The sequence below is a fragment of the Oncorhynchus kisutch genome, linkage group LG15, assembly GCF_002021735.2.
Source record: "Oncorhynchus kisutch isolate 150728-3 linkage group LG15, Okis_V2, whole genome shotgun sequence".
NCBI classification, from domain to species: domain Eukaryota; kingdom Metazoa; phylum Chordata; class Actinopteri; order Salmoniformes; family Salmonidae; genus Oncorhynchus; species Oncorhynchus kisutch.
This window is the reverse complement of record NC_034188.2, coordinates 66,388,683-66,411,283: the sequence shown is the minus strand read 5'-3', so window position 1 is coordinate 66,411,283 and position 22,601 is coordinate 66,388,683. Positions and strand designations below refer to the sequence as shown.

The window sequence follows — 22,601 nt, the reverse complement described above, 5'->3', positions numbered from 1 at the left end:
GCCAGTTTCATCATAGAACTTGCAGTTTCATCATAGTGCTTGATGGTTATAGCGACTGCACTTGAAGAAACTGATCTTCATGCCTCAAAGTAATGATACTGCTGTTTCCCTTTGCTTATTTGAGCTGTTCTTGCCATAATATGGACTTGGTCTTTTACCAAATAGGGCTATCTTCTGTATTACCACCACTACCTTGTCACAACACAACGGATCATCTAAAACATATTAAGGAAAGAAAGAAATTCCACAAATTAACTTTTAACACAGCACAATTGAAATGCATTCCTGGTGACTATCTCATGACGCTGGTTGAGAGAATGCCAAATCTGTCATCAAGGCAAAGGGTGGCTACTTTAAAGAATCTCAAATACAAAATATTTAGATTTTTTTAACACTTTTTTGGTTACTACATGATTCCATATGTGTTATTTCATAGTTTTGATGTCTTCACTATTATTCTACAATGTAATCAACATTAAACTATGCTAAAATAGTAGTAAATGAAGAAAAACCCTGGAATGAGTCAGTGTGTCCAAACCTTTGACTGTTACTGTAAAATATAATAGAAATAAAACAAGCTTGAAATGGAGAGAAACAGCATCTCATCTTTTGACCATATGAATTATCTTCTTTAATATAGTCTGTGGGTTAACAGTGTAAAGTGGTTGGCAGCTTCCTTCTGTTCCAGCGATAAGTGGCTTGTATTTAATCAAAGCCACCCACATCCCCTGGCATCTAACACAATCAACTCAGGGCCATCCTTCTGTATTCCTCTCTCTTTATTACCCCCACACACCAACTTATATCATTCTCCCCCCTCTCTCTTTCACAGAAAAATATACATGAATGCACACCCACTCACACACATTCCTGCACATATTCACCCTCTTCATACACAGACATACCGTGCCTCAGTTTCTCTGTGCTCAACACATACACACTTTACAAGGTAACAACCCTTAGATGCAGTATAGTCCATTCTGTCAGGACAACAACGGAGTAGTATCTGAGGTGAAGTGTCTCTGGTTCTCTGTATCCTGGGGGAGGTGAGGTGTTGAGCAGCGCTCAGAGTGAAAGCCCTCCTGTGGGTGGTAGATAGACTCACTCCCCTCTAGGCTGGCCTGGCTCCAACCGATTGCCATGATAAGAGCTGGTTGGCAGCCAGCACTGGTGGTGGTGTATGTGTCATTCTCCCTGACAGCCACAAGGAGCGCATTGGTTCTGTCCACACTGTTTAGACTGCTGTGAGGGAGCGGAGAGAGGGGCTGGCTGTGAGCCAGTCTTCTGTAGGGAAACAGTGGGAGAGAGTTAAGATTTGGGGCTGTGACAGTACCTACCCCTGATATTACTTACCCCTGATACGTTTAACATGTGTGGTCAGATGACAATAAAACGAATGTTCATAGCAAGGAAATATGAATCCAAAGGGAATGCATACATTTGACTGTTCACATTTAAAAGTCATTGTACAGAATTTACAACATAGTGTCAGATTATGTAACAATGAATCAACACAAATCAAATAAAACATTAAAAAATCATGAAATGTGCCCTGTTGTCAGTGTACCGCTGGGTGTCACCATGGTGATGTGCTTGCTCTCTGTCAGCTCTTCCATACAAGCCATGTGACTGACTCACACACACACACACACACACACACACACACACACACACACACACACACACACACACACACACGAGGCTTCAAGCACTTTGGGCACACACGTGGTTTCATCTCCTGCCCCCTTCCCCATCCATGTCATTCAACATCTGCCCTACTCACCTGTATCTGTTTGCGGGCGGGCCGAGCTGGTTGGTTGTCGGGGTGGTTGGGCGCCCATGGCCCCAGGCTCTGATTGGAGTAGAAGTCCATGGGGTACACCTCCTGCCAGCCCACCTGCTGCAGAGCCACAGCTGCCTGGTAGAGGAGGGGAGGGAGAGCAGAGAGGACAGGAGACCGAGAGGTGAAACATAGATTACCTGCACACACAGACAACACAACCAAGACAGAGTGCTCCCAGCACTCCGTTGATTTGTCCTGTTCTTTCACTACAGCCCATCTTACTGTACATAGCTCATAATCAGGGCCAGGGGCCAGTTCCATTTCAGTCCTTTTTCCATTAAACTATGTCATTCCTGAGCTGCCTATAGTTGTAATCAAGGTTTTATTTCAATTCATGATTTGAATCTCTATTCATTTCCACAAACGACTGGAATTGGTATGGCTTTCCCTGACATTGGTATGTCATTGAGGTAGGGAGTTGTCTGATGGAAAAGGCAGAAGTGTTAGTGTTGGTTGAGTAGAAACAGTGAAGGAGAGAAGAATTGTATGGAGCACAGCAGTATGCAGAAAACGATGGCACAACGTCTGACTTCACACACATGTGAAACAGGTGTCAAAATATTGAGTGTGGATGACAAGCGTGGATGTCACTTTATTTCTACCTACCTAACTGTGTCTACTTTCCAAATGGCACCCTATTCCCTTTATAGTGCACTATATAAGGAATAATCTTTATAGTGCACTATATAGGGAATAGCCTTTATAGTGCACTATATAGGGAATAACCTTTATAGTGCACTATATAGGGAATAGCCTTTATAGTGCACTATATAGGGAATAGCCTTTATAGTGCAATATATACAGTGGGGCAAAAAAGTATTTAGTTAGCCACCAATTGTGCTGACTAAATAGTTCTCCCACTTAAAAAGATGAGAGAGGCCTGTCATTTTCATCATAGGTACACTTCAACTATGACAGAGAAAATGAGAAAAAAAATCCAGAAAATCACATTGTAGGATTTTTAATGAATTTATTTGCAAATTATGGTGGAAAATAAGTATTTGGTCAATAACAAAAGTTTCTCAATACTTTGTTATATACCCTTTGTTGGCAATGACAGAGGTCAAACGTTTTCTGTAAGTCTTCACAAGGTTTTCACACACTGTTGCTGGTATTTTGGCCCATTCCTCCACGCAGATCTCCAGTGATGTTTTGGGGCTGTTGCTGGGCAAAACGGACTTTCAACTCCCTCCAAAGATTTTCTATGGGGTTGAGATCTGAAGACTGGCTAGGCCACTCCAGGACCTTGAAATGCTTCTTACGAAGCCACTCCTTCGTTGCCCGGGCGGTGTGTTTGGGATCATTGTCATGCTGAAAGACCCAGCCACGTTTCATCTTCAATGCCCTTAATGATGGAAGGTTTTCACTCAAAATCTCACGATACATGGCCCCATTCATTCTTTCCTTTACACGGATCAGTCCTGGTAACTTTGCAGAAAAACAGCCCCAAAGCATGATGTTTCCCCCCATGCTTCACAGTAGGTATGGTGTTCTTTGGATGCCACTCAGCATTCTTTGTCCTCCAAACATGACGAGTTGAGTTTTTACCAAAAAGTTATATTTTGGTTTCATCTGACCATATGACATTCTCCCAATCTTCTTCTAGATCATCCAAATGCTCTCTAGCAAACTTCAGACGGGCCTGGACATGTACTGGCTTAAGCAGGGGGACACGTCTGGCACTGCAGGATTTGAGTACCTGCCGGCGTAGTGTGTTACTGATGGTAGGCTTTGTTACTTTGGTCCCAGCTCTCTGCAGGTCATTCACTAGGTAGTCATTCACTAGGTGTGGTTCTGGGATTTTTTTGTCCCCGTTCTTGTGATCATTTTGATCCCACGGGGGGAGATCTTGCGTGGAGCCCCAGATCGAGGGAGATTATCAGTGGTCTTGTATGTCTTCCATTTCCTAATAATTGCTCCCACAGTTGATTTCTTCAAACCAAGCTGCTTACCTATTGCAGATTCAGTCTTTGCTATCATGTTAAGCCATGTCCATACTAGAGCCAGGATAATACCAGTATCGCAATACTCGTTAATATCGTGGCAAGGAAACAAAACACAAAGCAGATTTAACTTCTTTAGGAAAACAGCTCTAATGTTGGAAACAAACATCATTATGTTGTCATCCAGAGTCACATGTATTTATTCTTACCAAGCTATAGCACACAATATTCTACATACAGCAAGGACCAAAGTGTTTGGTCTGCTTCGTGTTTTCATTTTTGCCATGGAAAAAATATTGCAATACAGGCATCATCACAGCCCTGGCCAATAATGTCATTGATTTTATCAATCACAAATTGTTCTTTCTTATCTCCCTCCCCCCCTCCCTTCCCGCCCTCCCTCCCTCCCCCTCTCTGTGTAAACTAGCTGCTACTGCTAAACCCTCTGCTGACAGGAGGCAAGTGTGTCTTATTGACTATAAATATAACATGAGATGCTCTGAAAATAACCACTGCTCCCTCTCCTCCCATATCTCTCTCTTCCTCATCTCCGAATGCCACAGAGGAAAGCGGAGCACACAGACACAGATACAGTCGGTTAGCATGGATGACAAGAGGTGAATTAACTTATCAAACATACACACCACTGCAGACGGCGCAAAGCATGTATATGTATTGATACTATTTGAAAAAGGTCTGTCAGGGAAGCCAAGGCACATTTTACTAGAAACCTTCTGAACACAAATTGACATCAGGGAGGGATCTTATTAGTGGGTGAATCACAGTCACAAACCATCTACAGCATTAGTCAATATCATAGTAGCAGCGTAGGATTGGACATGTAAACAGGCATGATCACACAGATATGGAATGTACTGACATTGGACCACAGCTTAATATATGACCATGATGATCATCCTGCTAATTATCATACCAGGTGCACATTTCCTGTTTAGAAACTAACCAAATATCTAGTTTATATTCTATATAAACTGTACATTTTAAGCATATGACTCATTTCTCATTTCATATAACTCATTATTCGAAAAAATTATGACTGATAGTGCTTACATTAACACCTCTTCATGTCTCTAAAACGCAGACCACATCATATTCACACCCCTGTGCTTGTTATCACTGTGCAACCAATGCCTGTCTTAAGGGATGCACTACCTCAGCAGGAGCACACAAACAATCATTTGCTTATCAGATCCATCTCTTTCTAGTTAAAAAAACAAGCTGCAGCTGGAATGCAGTGTGATGAGGCCACCATCGGGGGGAGCTGTTCTGCTGTGCTGTGGTGCTAGTGTACACTATAGTCAGTCAGTGAGAGAGAGAGAGAGAGAGAGAGAGAGAGAGCTCATCCCTTGGCAGTAGTACTGTAGATTACTTTATCACTGACCTCAACCCAGAGTCCCTCAGAGTGTTCACAGTCAGCCCACTAACACCCCTATCAGATCACAGCAAAATCACAGTCTACCTGAAGAGTGTCATGACTGTCCATGAGAATCTAAATAGGTCAGATCAGGTTTGCAATGAATAACTTCAATCAGACCCCCTCTCACCTGCAGAGGAAGAACTAGTGGGGATTAACAACTCGCGGCCTGTTGTAAATCAAGGGGAGAAGATTCAGGTCTCCCTCTCCAAATTCACCAAAGGAATGTGCTTGGTCTCAACAGACCTTTTTCCCCCTGAAACTGTAACACGTTCAAAAGCAACTACTGGAATAATATTTCTAACATAGAATGTGGGGAATGGTCCGAGGCGATCTATAGAAGACTAATGTCATTTTGTCCGTTATTCTGTGACGTCATTAAACATGTTAAAAAGGAACTACTGTAACTTGAAAAGTAAACCCAGAACATACACACAGTTTCCATACTATGCGTTGTGCATGTAATATGAAGAATGATGAAAGTGTTTTGTTAAGAGAGGGATGTGATTGGAGAAGCTATAAGAGATCATGTTATTTTTTTACAACTGTACACAGTAAGTAGCCACTGCTAGAGTGAGGTCAGAGAGCGTGTCGGCCTGTCGGAACCGCCCCTTTACTACACACTGTAGCAATGATGAGTTAAGAAAAAACACAGACCAGAAAAGCGTGAAGCTGCAGGTGCACATTTTAAGTGGTTTGAACTTTGAATCTCAACACGAGTTAGAGACGATAAACTTACCCGACTTACAATCACTGGTACGGCTGATTAGCTGTCCTAAGTAAAGTATCTTCCAAAGTGAATTTAAGTAGGACAAACCTACTACTCTGCTCAAACCATCGTATTACGCTACTCTCATCCACCCACCGGGAACCATTGACACGGCTGGCTAGCCCACCTTCAAAGAAGCATCTTCAAGATGAATGGAAGGAGAATTAACTCTGTAGTTCTGTCCAGGACTACACAAACAAGCCCCCAGATACCGACTACACGACAAGCCCCCAGATACCGACTACACGACAAGCCCCCAGATACCGACTACACGACAAGCCCCCAGATACCGACTACACGACAAGCCCCCAGATACCGACTACACGACAAGCCCCCAGATACCGACTACACGACAAGCCCCCAGATACAGACTACACGACAAGCCCCCAGATACCGACTACACGACAAGCCCCCAGATACTGACTACACGACAAGCCCACAGATACCGACTACACGACAAGCCCCCAGATACCGACTACACGACAAGCCCCCAGATACCGACTACACGACAAGCACACAGATACCGACTACACGACAAGCCCCCAGATACCGACTACACGACAAGCCCCCAGATACAGACTACACGACAAGCCCCCAGATACCGACTACACGACAAGCCCCCAGATACTGACTACACGACAAGCCCCCAGATACCGACTACACGACAAGCCCCCAGATACAGACTACACGACAAGCCCCCAGATACCGGACAACAACAGAGAAGGACAACAGTAGAAGACTTGCCGTAACCATTTCGGACAATCAGAACCTTACAAGGCTGCCCTGTTCACCGAGAGATCCAGCAAACACAGGCATTTCACGTAAATACAGTCCTGATTTCTTACTCAAAGAGGGTGGTGGTTCGTGTGCAAAGTACATGATTAGTGTAGAGGAGAGTAGTTTCTAAATGTACCAATGTTTGGTGTCTCTCTCTCCATCTCTTCTTTAACAAGCATCAATGTTGTTGTCATTCCGCTAGTCATCTGTTTCCAGCGTATTACGCTTCCAGTCAATAACAGATGCAAAGTGTGAAAGCATCCAAACCAAAGGAACTGCACAATATTAAGAAATGCTATAGATGGAAGTAGTGTAGAAACCTACCGAAAAACATTTAGGCAACAACAAATTCAATCCCTTTGAGACAACTTCCTGGACAAAACATTTCACTGTAATAGTGAAGGTGTAAACTTGGCAGTAGAAAGCCTAAACAGTATATTTGACCTTTCAGCTTCCCTGTCAAATCTAAAAATGTCAAGCAGACAACCTAAGAAGAATAATAACAATGACAAACAGTTTGATGAAGAATGCAAAAATGTAAGAAAGAAATTGAGAAACCTATCCAACCAAAAACATACAGACCCAGAAAACCTGAGTCTACGCCTTCACTATGATGAATCACTAAAACAATACAGAAATACACTACGGAAAAAGAAGGAACATCACGTCAGAAGCCAGCTCAATGCAATTGAAGAATCCATAGAATCTAACCACTTCTGGGAAAATTGGGACACATTAAACAAACAACAACACGAAGAGTTATCTATCCAAAACAGAGATGTGTGGATAAACCCCTTCTCCAATCTTTGTGGATATATAACAAATAACAAACAGCCAGGACAGCAACACAATTAGACCCAATCAAACCACAAGAAAAAAAGAAAAAATGACTTGACACATTGGAAAGAATCAACAAAGAAACGGAGCAAACTAGAATGCTATTTGGCCCCAAACAGAGAGTACACAGTGGCAGAATACCTGACCACCGTGATCCAAAATTAAGGAAAGCTTTGACTATGTAAAGACTCAGTGAGCATCAAATGTATTTATATAGCCCTTCTTACATCAGCTGATATCTCAAAGTGCTGTACAGAAACCCAGCCTAAAACCCCAAACAGCAAGCAATGCAGGTGTAGAAGCACAGCTCTCAAGAGAAGATGAGGTGGAAACTGAGCTGCACTTCCTAACCTCCTGCCAAATGTATGACCATATTAGAGACCCATATGTCCCTCAGATTACACAGACCCATAAAGAATTTGAAAACAAAACCAATTTTGATAAACTCCCATATCTACTGGGTGAAATACCACAGTGTACAATCACAGCAGCAAGATTTGTGACCTGCCACAAGAAAAGGGCAACCAGAACAAACACCATTGTAAATCCAACCCATATTTATTTTCCCCTTTGTACTTCAAATATTTGCACATCGCTACAACACTGTATATAGACATAACATGACATTTGAAATGTCTTTATTCTTTTGGAACTTGTGTGAGTAATATTTACTGTTCACTTTTTATTATTTATTTCACTTTTGTTTATCCATTTCACTTGCTTTGGCAATATAAAGATATGTTTCCCAAGCCAATAAAGCCCCTTGAATTGAGAGAGAGTGCGAGAGAGAGCACACAAGAGAGAGAGAGAGAGTACGAGAGAGTGTGAGCGAGAGAGCACGCGAGAGAGAGAGTGCGAGAGAGAGAACACGCGAGAGAGCACACGAGAGAGAACACGCGAGAGAGCACGCGAGAGAGAGTGTGAGAGAGAACACGCGAGAGAGTGTGAGAGAGCACACGAGAGAGCACGCGAGAGAGAGAACACGCGAGAGAGCACATGAGAGAGCACGCGAGAGAGAGTGTGAGAGAGAACACGCGAGAGAGTACACGAGAGAGAACACATGAGAGAGCACACGAGAGAGCACACGAGAGAGCACATGAGAGAGCACATGAGAGCACACGAGAGAGCACACGAGAGAGCACGCGAGAGAGAACACGCGAGAGAGAGTGTGAGAGAGAACACGCGAGAGAGAGTGAGAGAGAGCACGCGAGAGAGTACACGAGAGAGAACACGCGAGAGAGCACATGAGAGAGCACATGAGAGAGCACATGAGAGAGCACATGAGAGAGCACATGAGAGAGCACATGAGAGAGCACGCGAGAGAGAACACGCGAGAGAGAGTGTGAGAGAGAGCACGCGAGAGAGAGAAAAGAGAGAGAACATAGGGGCTCCTACTGCATAGCTGTCTCCGTGCCTGCCTCTCTCCCCAGCCATATCCAGCCAGCCTGCCTCTCTCCCTAGCCCCAGCCTGCCTGCCTGCCTCTCTCCCTAGCCCCAGCCAGCCTGCCTCTCTCCCTAGCCCCAGCCAGGCTGCCTGCCTGCCTCTCTCCCTAGCCCCAGCCAGCCTGCCTGCCTCTCTCCCTAGCCCCAGCCAGCCTGCCTGCCTCTCTCTCTCCCTAGCCCCAGCCAGCCTGCCTGCCTCTCTCCCTAGCCCCAGCCAGCCTGCCTGCCTCTCTCCCTAGCCCCAGCCAGCCTGCCTGCCTCTCTCCCTAGCCCCAGCCTGCCTGCCTGCCTCTCTCCCTAGCCCCAGCCAGCCTGCCTGCCTCTCTCCCTAGCCCCAGCCAGCCTGCCTGCCTCTCTCCCTAGCCCCAGCCCCAGCCAGCCTGCCTGCCTCTCTCCCTAGCCCCAGCCAGCCTGCCTGCCTCTCTCCCTAGCCCCAGCCAGCCTGCCTGCCTCTCTCCCTAGCCCCAGCCAGCCTGCCTGCCTCTCTCCCTAGCCCCAGCCAGCCTGCCTGCCTCTCTCCCTATCCCCAGCCCCAGCCAGCCTGCCTGCCTGCCTCTCTCCCTATCCCCAGCCCCAGCCAGCCTGCCTGCCTCTCTCCCTATCCCCAGCCCCAGCCAGCCTGCCTGCCTCTCTCCCTATCCCCAGCCCCAGCCAGCCTGCCTGCCTCTCTCCCTATCCCCAGCCCCAGCCCCAGCCAGCCTGCCTCTCTCCCCAGCCCCAGCCAGCCAGCCTGCCTCTCTCCCTAGCCCCAGCCAGCCTGCCTGCCTCTCTCCCTATCCCCAGCCAGCCTGCCTGCCTCTCTCCCTATCCCCAGCCCCAGCCAGCCTGCCTGCGTCTCTCCCTATCCCCAGCCCCAGCCAGCCTGCCTGCCTCTCTCCCTATCCCCAGCCCCAGCCAGCCTGCCTGCCTCTCTCCCTATCCAGCCAGCCAGCCTGCCTCTCTCCCTATCCAGCCAGCCTACCAGCCTCTTTCCCAGCCAGCCTGCCTGCCTGCCTGCCTCTCTCCCTATCCCCAGCCCCAGCCAGCCTGCCTGTCCTCAGCCCCATCAACCCTACCTGCCTGCTCTGAGACAAGCAGCACTGATGAGCCCCTGCAATGTTAACACTAGACATCAGAACATGAGGTTATTTTCCCACATTTATCACAGGGTGTGAGTTCCTACACAACAACGCCTGCTCCGAGGGAGAAAAGTCATTTGAAGAGTGTGTATGTGTGTGTGTATGCTTGCACGCTCTTGTCCTCTTTTGATAGTGAATGACAGCAGCAGACAGTGTGGATCGTGGCGAGCTGTTGTAAGACGCCTGTTTACCTCATAGGGAGACAGCAGGGGTTTGGAGAAGGCTGTGCCCCAATCAATGGAGAGACGCGGGCAAGCGATCTGGACCCACCTGCAAGGAGAGAGAGAACATCAGAGAGAGAGAGAACATCAGAGAGAGAGAGAACATCAGAGAGAGAGAGACAGAGAGACAGAGAGAGAGAGAGAGAGAGAGAGAGATTGCATTAAAGAGGCAGTGCATATCTCAGATAGCAGGGTGGGTAGGTCCATGATGTGAATCTGTGCTGCTGCATTGGGCTGCAGGCAGCTCTGCCTCCACCTGATCTCCTGCATATGTTAGAGGATCTGTCCTGATTCACTCTGAACACAAAACACACTCTGCATTCATTCATCATACCAGGGGGAGAAAGGAAGGATGCTGAGGAGACAGGGAGAGGAGGGGAGAGGAGGAACACAAACAGGGAGAGGTGGTAGGTGTGATAGGAGGAGAAATGGAGGAAAGAGGGAGTTAGGTGAGCTTGAATAAAAAGCTGCACTAGCCCAGTCTCCACGGAGCTAGCCTACATAGCAAGACAGACAGAGGGGAGGGGGGCTGGGAGTTTGCTAGAGGGAGAGAGACAAAGAAAGATGGAGAGAGGGAGGGGTGATGGAAAAGAAAGGTGAGAGAGAGAGAGGGATTGGCAGTGAGACGTGTTTATCTTAGTGATTGTGTGAGTGAAGGATGTAAACAGCTGGGGGGAGAATGGAGGGAGGAGAGGCAGAGCGGGGTTAAAGAGGTTAGCTTTCACAAATCAATGCTATCCACAGCTCCATCTCCACGGTGACAGCCCCTCCCTGTACCGTCTATCTCCAAACACAGACAGCCACCAGGAATACACCAGACACATTTATGGATTCAGCTGTATTCACATGGACACAGTAAGGAATGAGAGTGCACACATCTTGCTAGATTTCAATACAAATATATGGATTCAGAATCTGTGCACAGGTGTACAGAAAGGTGGGGAGGGAGAAAGATGCTAGCTCTAAAACACTGCATCGTGCAACATCTTCAGGGATACCTTCACAAGTTAAACGTCAACTGCTGCAGAAGTGTAAAAACGTAATGAATGCGTATTCACCAGTCTAATTTGGAAGGCAGATAATTGAGACGTTTCCCCAGCCATTAGTTTTGAAAGTAGTGCTCATAAGCCAAAAGTGGTCCCAGAGAATTGTGCACCATGCCATTGCCCCCCCCCCCCCCCCTGCCTGTCCACTGAGCCATTGGGCCCACCCTCCAACCTCATTGGATAACGCTGGGCAAAATGTAGGGAAAATGGCACAACACAACTTAAAGAAAACAGTCACTATCAAACTAGGAATTTCATGGATAATTAATGTAAGACAGTAATTCTGCTCATAGATTATGCATGTATGAACCACACATTGACACATCCAGCCCAAAGCGGGAGGTTTAAAACATACTTTCTTCGTAGCCAAAGTACCGGAGCATGTCTTTAAGGCAAGCAATGAGTGGATGGGAGTGGAGGAGAGAGACGCGAAGGACAGAAGATGAAGGGAGGAGGATTTGACAATCTCTACTTCCCTCTTTAGGAGCAGTTTCTTAACAGATTGGCCTGGGAGCATGTGTTGTGCCACACTGGCTAGGAACCCAGCACGCCACACAATTCAATTTACAGCCAATATCTGAGCTAAGATCTTCCTAACTCACCGCAGAACCCTCACCACAGGGCATAGACTGAGAGATGGATAAAGAGAGAGAGTGAGGGAGAGATGGGGAGAGGGAGATGGAAGAGAAAAGAGAGAGAGAGGGGTTGCTACAGGAAGAGGTAAAGATAACTCCAGTCACAGTCTACTACAGCAACTCCCTCTGAATGTGTCCCCATTCCCCCTGTCCATTTCCTAGCAGCCCTCTGGGTGTAGGGAAACAGGAAGTTCTAGTCATGCCCTGTGAAGGAGACCATCAGTAAGTGAATAGAATCCTGATGACTCTCTGTGAATGGGGGACCCTGCAGTGAGCTGGGGTAGAGGGAGGACAGCCTGATAAGCAGACTTAATGAGAGGGAAGGGTACCACACTCAGCTTGCATCCTGAATGGCACCTTTTCCCTGTATAGAAGCGCTACCTTTGACCAGAGCCCTAGAGACCCTGGTGAAAAGTAGCGCACTAAATAGGGAATAGGGTACCATTTGGGAGGCAGAGAGGGTTGGGGTGACCACAGAACCTAAAGGGTTCCCCAGTGTTCCCAGTGTGAACTAAGGCCCTGTCCCTGTCCCGCTACATTAGCTTCTCTGGTACATTAGCCCCAGTAACAGCTAGGATGCATCCCAAATGACACCCTATTCCCTCTACAGCAAACGTCTCTGGTCAAAAGAAGTGCACAATATAGGGTATAGGGTGACTTTTGGGATGCACCCTTAGGCAGACCTCCCTCCACCTGCAAGGCTGCTGCCCTTTAGTTATCCCAGCAGCCTGGACCAAGACAGGCAATAACAATTAACCTCTTCTCTCCATATCTCAGGAAAATGGTCACTTTAATCAAATAAAAAAGATTAAAACAGGAAAGTTGATTGGAATGTGGGTGAAGAGGAAATGCAAATGATTTGCGGTAAAATGACATAACACATTGCAGAGTATTTGCGAACCAGTTGAGATAAGTGTGTATGGGTCTGCCAGATATCTGCACAATGGTTCAAATCAGGCTGGAATCTAATTACACACTTTAAAGTGTTTGCTAATGGTTTCTCTGTATGTCGGAGTGTGTGTGTGGTGTGTCACTAATGGGAGAGAAAGGCTGGGGGGTGGGTCCTCTCCGCTGCACTGTGTGGGCTAGTACACCTTCCCTCTCTCCCTCCCTTCTCTTTCTGCACTCCTCTACACTCCTCTCCACAGCCAGACTGCACTGCCTTTCATTCTGTGCCCACAGGTAAGCACTGTCCCCAATGTGGGTTCAGAACACAAACAAAACTTTCTTTCAAAGGATGCATCTTGAAGTGTCTGGCTTTAAGACTTTTTGTGATTTCTGTTTGTCTACCGTAGGGTGTTTGTGTTTTTGTCAAACCCAGGAATCAATGGAGGTAGAAACTCTCCGCCAAAACTCATTCCAAATACTGGTGGGCTAAATAGAGGAATGTTCAGAGAATCCCAACCAACACTGAGTTAGACCAGTGGTTCTGTCTAGGCTCGTCATCTCCTGCTGTGGGCCAATCTCACTCATCTTCCTGACCATTCCGGATTGACTACCTAAAAAAGTTAATCTCATACACATAATTAACAACCACTTAGTCTCTCTTAGCTCTTTCATACACAGATAAAGATCCCACTAATGTATCATGCTTCTTTTAACCCGGGGGGGGGGGGGGATACCTATGGGGGGGATACCTAGTCATGATTCCTGCATTTGTTTGTTACCAAAATACAGGTATCGGGTCTGTGTAAACGGTTCTCTGCAAGTAAATTGATTTACACTTCCATTGTTTAACACCTCCTCAATTTGCAATGCAAACAGCCCCCATGGTTTAGCAAGATGCCCATCCCAATTTGCCAGTTGTATAAAAGGGGTACGTAGTATAAAAGGGGTACGTAGTATAAAAGGGGTACGTTGTATAAAAGGGGTACGTAGTATAAAAGGGGTAGGTTGTATAAAAGGGGTACGTAGTATAAAAGGGGTACGTAGTATAAAAGGGGTACGTAGTATAAAAGGGGTACGTAGTATAAAAGGGGTACGTTGTATAAAAGGGGTACGTTGTATAAAAGGGGTACGTTGTATAAAAGGGGTACGTTGTATAAAAGGGGTACATTGTATAAAAGGGGTACATTGTATAAAAGGGGTACGTTGTATAAAATTGGTACATTGTATAAAAGGGGTACGTTGTATAAAAGGGGTACGTTGTATAAAAGGGGTACATTGTATAAAAGGGGTACGTTGTATAAAAGGGGTATGTTGTATAAAAGGGGTACGTTGTATAATAATTGAGGTAGGTTGTATAAAAGGGGTACGTTGTATAAAAGGGGTACATAATATAAAAGGGGTATACTTGTAAGAAAGTGGTAAATAATATACCACATCTTCTGTCTGAAATATGTATTTCTGATCAGGCCTCTACTCTAACACCTCTGCAGAGCCACTTCAGGACCATTCTCATTATCTGGGGTCCTGCTGAGAGCCGTGTATCACTGAGATAGCCCTGTAATGTCAGCCATCACGCCATTCCTGTCACGTCTTCACTGTAACATAACACTTTGAATGTCATTCCTGTAACGTCCTCCCTGTGACCCCAGTCTACCCTTTGGCATCATAGGGCTGAAACAAAAGGGATGATGACTGCGTACTGACTGCGAGCCCTGTTGAGTCACCCGTGTTACGTCAACCCTGTGATATCATTAACTTTGTGTCTGTCAGACCCATGACGCCAGTCAGCCCTGTCACTATCTACTGACTGAGCGACCCTAGTCTGGCAGCTCTCCGCATAACATTTGAAAAGCAGTTATTTTGCATCCCACTCTGAGCTCTTAATTTACGGCCTCTGAGCTGTCTAAATAGGTGCCTGTGAATCGCCTGTGAATATTTTGTCCAGTTTGAGTCGTGCCAGGCTTATGAATTCCCTGTTTTGCGTAACTGCCTTAGTGGTGAGATCACAGCACCAAAGAAAACAAGAGCAGCAAACACCTCCTTTTATCACGCTCTCCCCTGTTTCAACACAACCTCCTCAACTACCTCTGTCCCCTGCTCTCTCTCCCTCCTTCGGTCTCTCCTTCTGTCCCTCCTTCACACACTCCTCCCTCACACACCACACTACTCATTACTCCACAGTGAGAGGCCAATCTGCTGAGAGTGTGGACTGTGGAGAATGTGTGCATTTGTGTGTCTCAGAGAGCCCTTCTGCACATCAGTGTCTCACTGCCTCCTCCTTGCCCTCTTCTTTCTGCCAGACAGACAGACAGTCATAGAAATCAAAGCGACTTGAGCTTGAAGCACGAGCGGTTTCACTTTACAAACTTTTGGAGTTTTCTTTTCAAGATATAATGACTGTGCCTCGCTGGATAACAGTGTCGGATGACAGAGCTATTCAGATGGCGTCTCTCTGTGTATATCAGGGATATGTATCAAAGACAAGAGGACAAGTCTCAAAACATTCTCACTGCCTTTCACCGTGTGTGTGTGTGTGTGTGTGTGTGTGTGTGTGTGTGTGTGTGTGTGTTGGTGTGTGTGTTGGTGTGTGTTGGTGTGTGTGTTGGTGTGTGTGTTGGTGTGTGTGTTGGTGTGTGTGTTGGTGTGTGTGTTGGTGTGTGCGTTGGTGTGTGTGTTGGTGTGTGTGTGCGCTGTAGACTCACGCATCCACTTCTGCCATCAGGTCCAGCTTGCTGGGGAAAATCTCAGACAGCAGCACTCGAGTGAAGGACTTGCCAAGAGACTCAAGCTTGGATTCCAGGTGCTATGATGGAAAGACAGAGAGAAACAGAGAGAGAGAGAAATATAAAGAGTGAGGGAGTGATGAGAGTAGGAGGACGGAGAGAGGGAGAGTATGGTCACACTAGCTTCGAGCCCACACGAAGAACACGTGTGTGTGTTTGTGCAGGCCTTGGACTCACAAGAGACCGGTCTGTGTTGCCTGCCTATACAGCTACACACACACACACACACACACACACTGCCACTCGTTCTGCTGTTCCACTAGAGGGTCATTCAAAAGTCCTTCAGAGCTCCCCAGCCTAGTGTTTCTTAGTTAGTTAACCAGCTAATAATAATAATATGGCTAATTAACACAGCTAGCTCTCAATGATGGAGCCCAGTGATACTGGAGAAAACAACACAATAACATCACTAGATAAAACACACCACCACCCAATAACATCAACATATTAAACACATCACCACCCAATAACATCTCTAGATAAAACACATCACCACCCAATAACATCACTAGATAAAACACATCACCACCCAATAACATCAACATATTAAACACATCACCACCCAATAACATCACTAGATAAAACGCATCACCACCCAATAACATCAACATATTAAACACATCACCACCCAATAACATCAACATATTAAACACATCACCACCCAATAACATCAACATATGAAACACATCACCACCCAATAACATCTCTAGATAAAACACATCACCACCCAATAACATCACTAGATAAAACACATCACCACCCAATAACATCAACATATTAAACACATCACCACCCAATAACATCACTAGATAAAACACATCACCACCCAATAACATCAACATATTAAACACATCACCACCCAATAACATCACTAGATAAAACGCATCACCACCCAATAACATCAACATATTAAACACACCACCACCCAATAACATCAACATATGAAACACATCACCACCCAATAACATCACTAGATAAAACGCATCACCACCCAATAACATCAACATATTAAACACATCACCACCCAATAACATCTCTAGATAAAACACATCACCACCCAATAACATCACTAGATAAAACACATCACCACCCAATAACATCAACATATTAAACACATCACCACCCAATAACATCAACATATTAAACACATCACCACCCAATAACATCAACATATTAAACACATCACCACCCAATAACATCACCAGATAAAACACATCACCACCCAATAACATCACTAGATAACACATCACCACCCAATAACATCAACATATTAAACACATCACCACCCAATAACATCACTAGATAAAACACCTCACCACCCAATAACATCAACATATTAAACACCCAATAACATCACTAGATAAAACACATCACCACCCAATAACATCAACATATTAAACACATCACCACCCAATAACATCTCTAGATAAAACACATCACCACCCAATAACATCACTAGATAAAACACATCACCACCCAATAACATCAACATATTAAACACATCACCATCCAATAACATCAACATATTAAACACATCACCACCCAATAACATCTCTAGATAAAACACATCACCACCCAATAACATCACTAGATAAAACACATCACCACCCAATAACATCAACATATTAAACACATCACCACCCAATAACCTCACTAGATAACATAACACCACCCAATAACATCACTAGATAAAACACATCACCACCCAATAACATCAACATATTAAACACATCACCACCCAATAACATCAACATATTAAACACATCACCACCCAATAACATCACTAGATAACACAACACCACCCAATAACATCACTAGATAAAACACATCACCACCCAATAACATCAACATATTAAAACACAACACCACCCAATAACATCAACATATTAAACACATCACCACCCAATAACATCTCTAGATAAAACACATCACCACCCAATAACATCAACATATTAAACACATCACCACCCAATAACATCACTAGATAAAAGTGTTGAGCCAGTTCAGGGACCGGGCTTCCTTCTGTGTTGGTGAATGTCTTTGAAGAGGGCCCGCTGGACCAAGTGTTAAGACCGTGTTCAGAACGTCAACTTCCAAAAGATTCCCTAACGGTTAGCATAGAGAGATAAACCTCTACAGGCAGCCACACTGAGATTCTCTGTTCTCTAGTGGGTTATTTCTCACTCTTTACTATGACAGCCTGGGTTGTTTTCAGTGATTATACAGTCCTGTCCAGACCACCCAATAACATCAACATATTAAACACATCACCACCCAATAACATCACTAGATAAAACACATCACCACCCAATAACATCAACATATGAAACACATCACCACCCAATAACATCACTAGATAAAACACATCACCACCCAATAACATCAACATATTAAACACATCACCACCCAATAACATCTCTAGATAAAACACATCACCACCCAATAACATCACTAGATAAAACACATCACCACCCAATAACATCAACATATTAAACACATCACCACCCAATAACATCAACATATTAAACACATCACCACCCAATAACATCACTAGATAAAACACATCACCACCCAATAACATCAACATATTAAACACAACACCACCCAATAACATCAACATATTAAACACATCACCACCCAATAACATCAACATATTAAACACATCACCACCCAATAACATCACTAGATAAAAGTGTTGAGCCAGTTCAGGGACCGGGCTTCCTTCTGTGTTGGTGAATGTCTTTGAAGAGGGCCCGCTGGACCAAGTGTTAAGACCGTGTTCAGAACGTCAACTTCCAAAAGATTCCCTAACGGTTAGCATAGAGAGATAAACCTCTACAGGCAGCCACACTGAGATTCTCTGTTCTCTGGTGGGTTATTTCTCACTCTTTACTATGACAGCCTGGGTTGTTTTCAGTGATTATACAGTCCTGTCCAGACAAAGGGATATCACACAACTCAACCACTTAATCTAAACACTGGCCCAATGAGGGGTAGAACTAGTGACACTACTGTAAGAAAGTAGAAAGACATTCTATTGGAGTCCCTTCATCTCTCTGTCTGACTACTGTATGTGGATAAGACGCAAAGTTTTCATACAGGTTTGAAAATTGGGGGGAAATGACAAGAGAAACCTGGGTTTGGTTTTAAAATATCATCTGACAGCAAGAGGAGAGGAGAGATGACAGAAAACGCTATGCTTCCCTCAGTCTCTCTCGGTCTCTTCCTCCCAGCATACCAATTAGAGAAAAGAATGAGGCGAGGACGTGGAGGAAGAATCCCAAACAAAGTCAAACACAACGCATGAGAGGAAAACAAAAAGCGGACAGATCAAACGGAGAAGAGAACAAAGGGAAGAGTGCTGAGAGGGGGGGGGGCAGGCTTGAGAGCAGACTAGGGATCCAACAACCCCCCCATGTAGGACCGATCGATGAAGACCCCCAGGCACACCCCAGCCAAATGCCAACTGATGGAGGTAGCGGTGTGTGTATGGAGGGGTGTGGTTCGGCTTTACACTCTATAGTCTTCAAAGGTGCATTTAGCTGCTTGTCTGAGTAACAGAGAAGCTGTGCCCCACAAAACGTATTACACATCATTGTATATGTGAAGGTCTCAGAGTGTGAGGGAGAGGTAGAATCAGGATAAGTGTGAAATCTCTGAGATGCAGGCTCATACCTCCATGACCTTAGGGTTGCCCTGCCGGCCCAGCGTGCCCAGGATCAGGCCCCATCTCTGGGCAGAGCGAGCTTTGTCGATGGCCTGGAGCCGGATGGACCGCATGGCTTCATGGTCATAGTACTCCCTGGAAAATATCTTACTGTACGGGTCGTACCTAAACACACACGTGTATGCACACACACACACACACACACAACATGCATATTAGTGTGTATTGTTCACAACAGGTTACCTCGAGGATAGACAGGCAAGAAGAGAAAATCCAATCATGAAAATCCATCAAGTATTAAGGCAGTTATCTGAGAGAAAATAGTGGCATTTTAGAGAATCTAATCTTTCTCTCTCTACCAGGAGAGCTCAGCTCAGCACATCTTGAGATTATCATCTTGTTTATTAGAAAGCCTGAGAGGAGGGCAGTAGTGCATACGTTCATAACACAAACACAATTTCACTTCACAAACAAGATCTCATATAAATACTGTTTCACGCCAATACAGCTGAGTGGAAATGACACCATAAAGACAACCTCCAACAAGGTGAACCATGTCACATTAATCTTGTGTATTACTGACAATAATGACATTCTGCAATCTATGTCAGACTCATCCACAGCGGTACACTGTATATTTATATACTTTATCGAATGTTAGGTTTGGTTGGAGATCTGATAACATTCCATATCAAAAATAAGCAAAAGTCGAGAAAATTAGAAAGGGGGCAAATACTTATTCACAGTACTGTACATAGTACACACAGTGAATGATTAGCTCTTTACACTTGTACCAGTATACGGGTTGAAAATAGCGCCTAAATTGGACCGCGGTGGCTGTACAGTAACATGCAGTACATTACGTCAGAGCTCAAGGTCTCCCGCTTCACAGCACACTATTGGTTTTGACTGACAGTGGTTCTGAACACCGTGCACGACAAGAAGTTGCCCCCATCCCTCCAGTTAATTGGGCAACTTCTGCAAATGTTTGGTTGTCTGAGTTCGGAAATACAGCAACACTTCACGGCACAACGCCTCTCCCCATGTGACCTACTTGTGTGTATGTACTGACATGTATGTGGAACTGATAGATGCACACACACACACACACACACTACACGCTACATTAAATGTATGTGAATTGTAAAGTCTTATCTGTAATGTCTTTTTCGTTATGTGTCAGAGCCCAGTAAGGCTAGCTGTCGCCATAGGCGTCGGCTAGTTGGGATCCTAAGAAATCAAATGTATGATCTGCTTCTCTGAATTGCCTTGTGAAAGCCTAACACTGTAAGATCGTACTTTGCTAACCAAATTGGCAATATAACACGCTTTCAAATCATGCCCACCTGACCAGATTGCGATTTCTAATGGAGCGTTTTTGGAATGCGTAAACAACAACAGTAATTATGTAAAGGCAGGGGTGCAGGGCTGTGTTCCAAACAAAACTTAGTCGGATTCCTCTAGTTCCTCAACATAGCACCTTATAGTTGACTTCTTTGAGTCATAAAAGTGCATTGAAATTATTTAGGAACTGTGCACACTTTGCAAAGGTGTCTGATAACTTGGAGATAGCAGTTAGACCTCTCACTCAAACCCTTGTCATTGTTTTGTCTTATGTTGCACCCACCCCAAATTTTCCAGGAATATTCTTATCATGTTGCTGAATGTATACAGAGTATTTTCTGATTTCGTTATCTTCAAATGCAGCCAAAAGTACAGTAAATGTAAAATGCACATAAAATCAACAGTGTAATGTTTGGATTCGGTCTTGTGCTAATAATTTTCCCATAATCTCCAAACTGTTCCCTTTTGATGGTTATGTATAGGATTTCGATATTTCTTCTCTAAGACACATTTAAATTGAGCCCTATCCATATAGGCTGATTCCCACGAGGGTAAAGGGTTAAAGTTATTTACCTGTAGGCAGGTATCTCTGGATTTGCAATCATGATGGACTCCAGATGGAACCTGCCATCTCCCAGGTAGCTATAAATACAAACACATCAACACACAGAGACACAGGATGAGAGAGATACAAACACAGTAAGACAGATACACTCCCTGCTGGCAAGCATACCTGCTGTGGAACAACAATACAAATCCGTCCCATCTCTCCCTCACCTCTCTCCCTGCCCATTCCTCCTCTATCACTCTCACCCTTCTCTTTCACACACTCTCTCGCACTCACTCTCTCGCACTCTCTCTCTCCCCCTCCTGGTGGAACAAAGTGGTCTCAGCGGACCTATGCCTGGGGTTTAGGGGTTCAAGGTGTGACCAGAGGCTTCTGATGTATAGGAACACCATCACACAGCACCCCTGTGATGGCCCCATGTTGTTTATCCACTACCAGGCTTTCTCAGTTAACCCAGGGGGTGTTATTAGTTGGACCGCCTAGACCCGTGATGGGGCAGGGTTCAACGGGAGCACACGCAAGCACGACACACACACACCATCATTATCATCCCATGGGGTGTGCTGGGAGGAGGCCTGCTATTGGTTGAGTGAGGGGTCTAGGCCTCTCTGTTACCGTGGCAAGTCCGCAGAGGCCCAGGGGGAGACAGAGACAATTAGAGGAGCTAATTAGCCAGCGTTTAGGAAAGTGTGTGTGGAACAGGCTGTGGGTGAGCTTCCACAGGGACACCCAGGAGCCACAACTAACCTCCACACAGGCAGGCAGGCCTGCATGCATGCATACACACACACAAAATAACACATACCCACTAGTGGTGCAGGGATTGACTCATATCTGCAGTCCCTGGGGTTATATCTGGGTTTAGGGTCATGAAATATTGTATGGATGAAGGGCAGGTGGCTGGCGGATTGAATACAGAGAAAACAATGCATCAAAAATGCATAATTATTGTGCAATTCATGTCTACAGGCTACACTGAGGTTCATCTTCCATGATTTTTATCTGCCGTTAGTGTGTACGGCTACGTTAGTGTGTACGGCTACGTTAGTGTGTACGGCTACGTTAGTGTGTACGGCTACGTTAGTGTGTAAGGCTACGCATTAGGGCTTAAACCTATATGCACCAAATACATAACCAATTGCAAAATGCTTTTGGAAACTTGGGCATAAATAGTTAACGTCAATCCATTGAGCAAAAAGGACAATGTCAGAGTTCATTTCAATAAGAGAAAAGCTATAAAATGGAGAATTGAAAATAAAGAGAAGGGTGGGCCAAAACAGTAGT

At 45.1% G+C, this 22,601-nt stretch overlaps 1 protein-coding gene across 2 annotated transcripts in view; it reads right to left on the bottom strand.

Moving 5' to 3' along the window:
- Window positions 1–605: 605 nt before the first annotated feature.
- LOC109904856 (2-(3-amino-3-carboxypropyl)histidine synthase subunit 1) overlaps window positions 606–22,601 on the bottom strand; it is a 108,395-nt gene continuing 86,399 nt past the window's right edge. The window contains exons 7-12 of one of the 2 annotated variants that reach the window (XM_031790858.1): window positions 21,323–21,391; window positions 19,414–19,570; window positions 15,658–15,758; window positions 10,357–10,435; window positions 1,784–1,918; window positions 606–1,284 (exon numbers count right to left, since the gene is read on the bottom strand). In XM_031790858.1, coding sequence (XP_031646718.1) covers window positions 1,186–1,284; window positions 1,784–1,918; window positions 10,357–10,435; window positions 15,658–15,758; window positions 19,414–19,570; window positions 21,323–21,391 — 640 coding nt within the window. In that variant the 3' untranslated portion in view covers window positions 606–1,185. The remainder of the gene's footprint in view (window positions 1,285–1,783; window positions 1,919–10,356; window positions 10,436–15,657; window positions 15,759–19,413; window positions 19,571–21,322; window positions 21,392–22,601) is intronic. The other variant, XM_031790859.1, reaches the window with a different exon arrangement.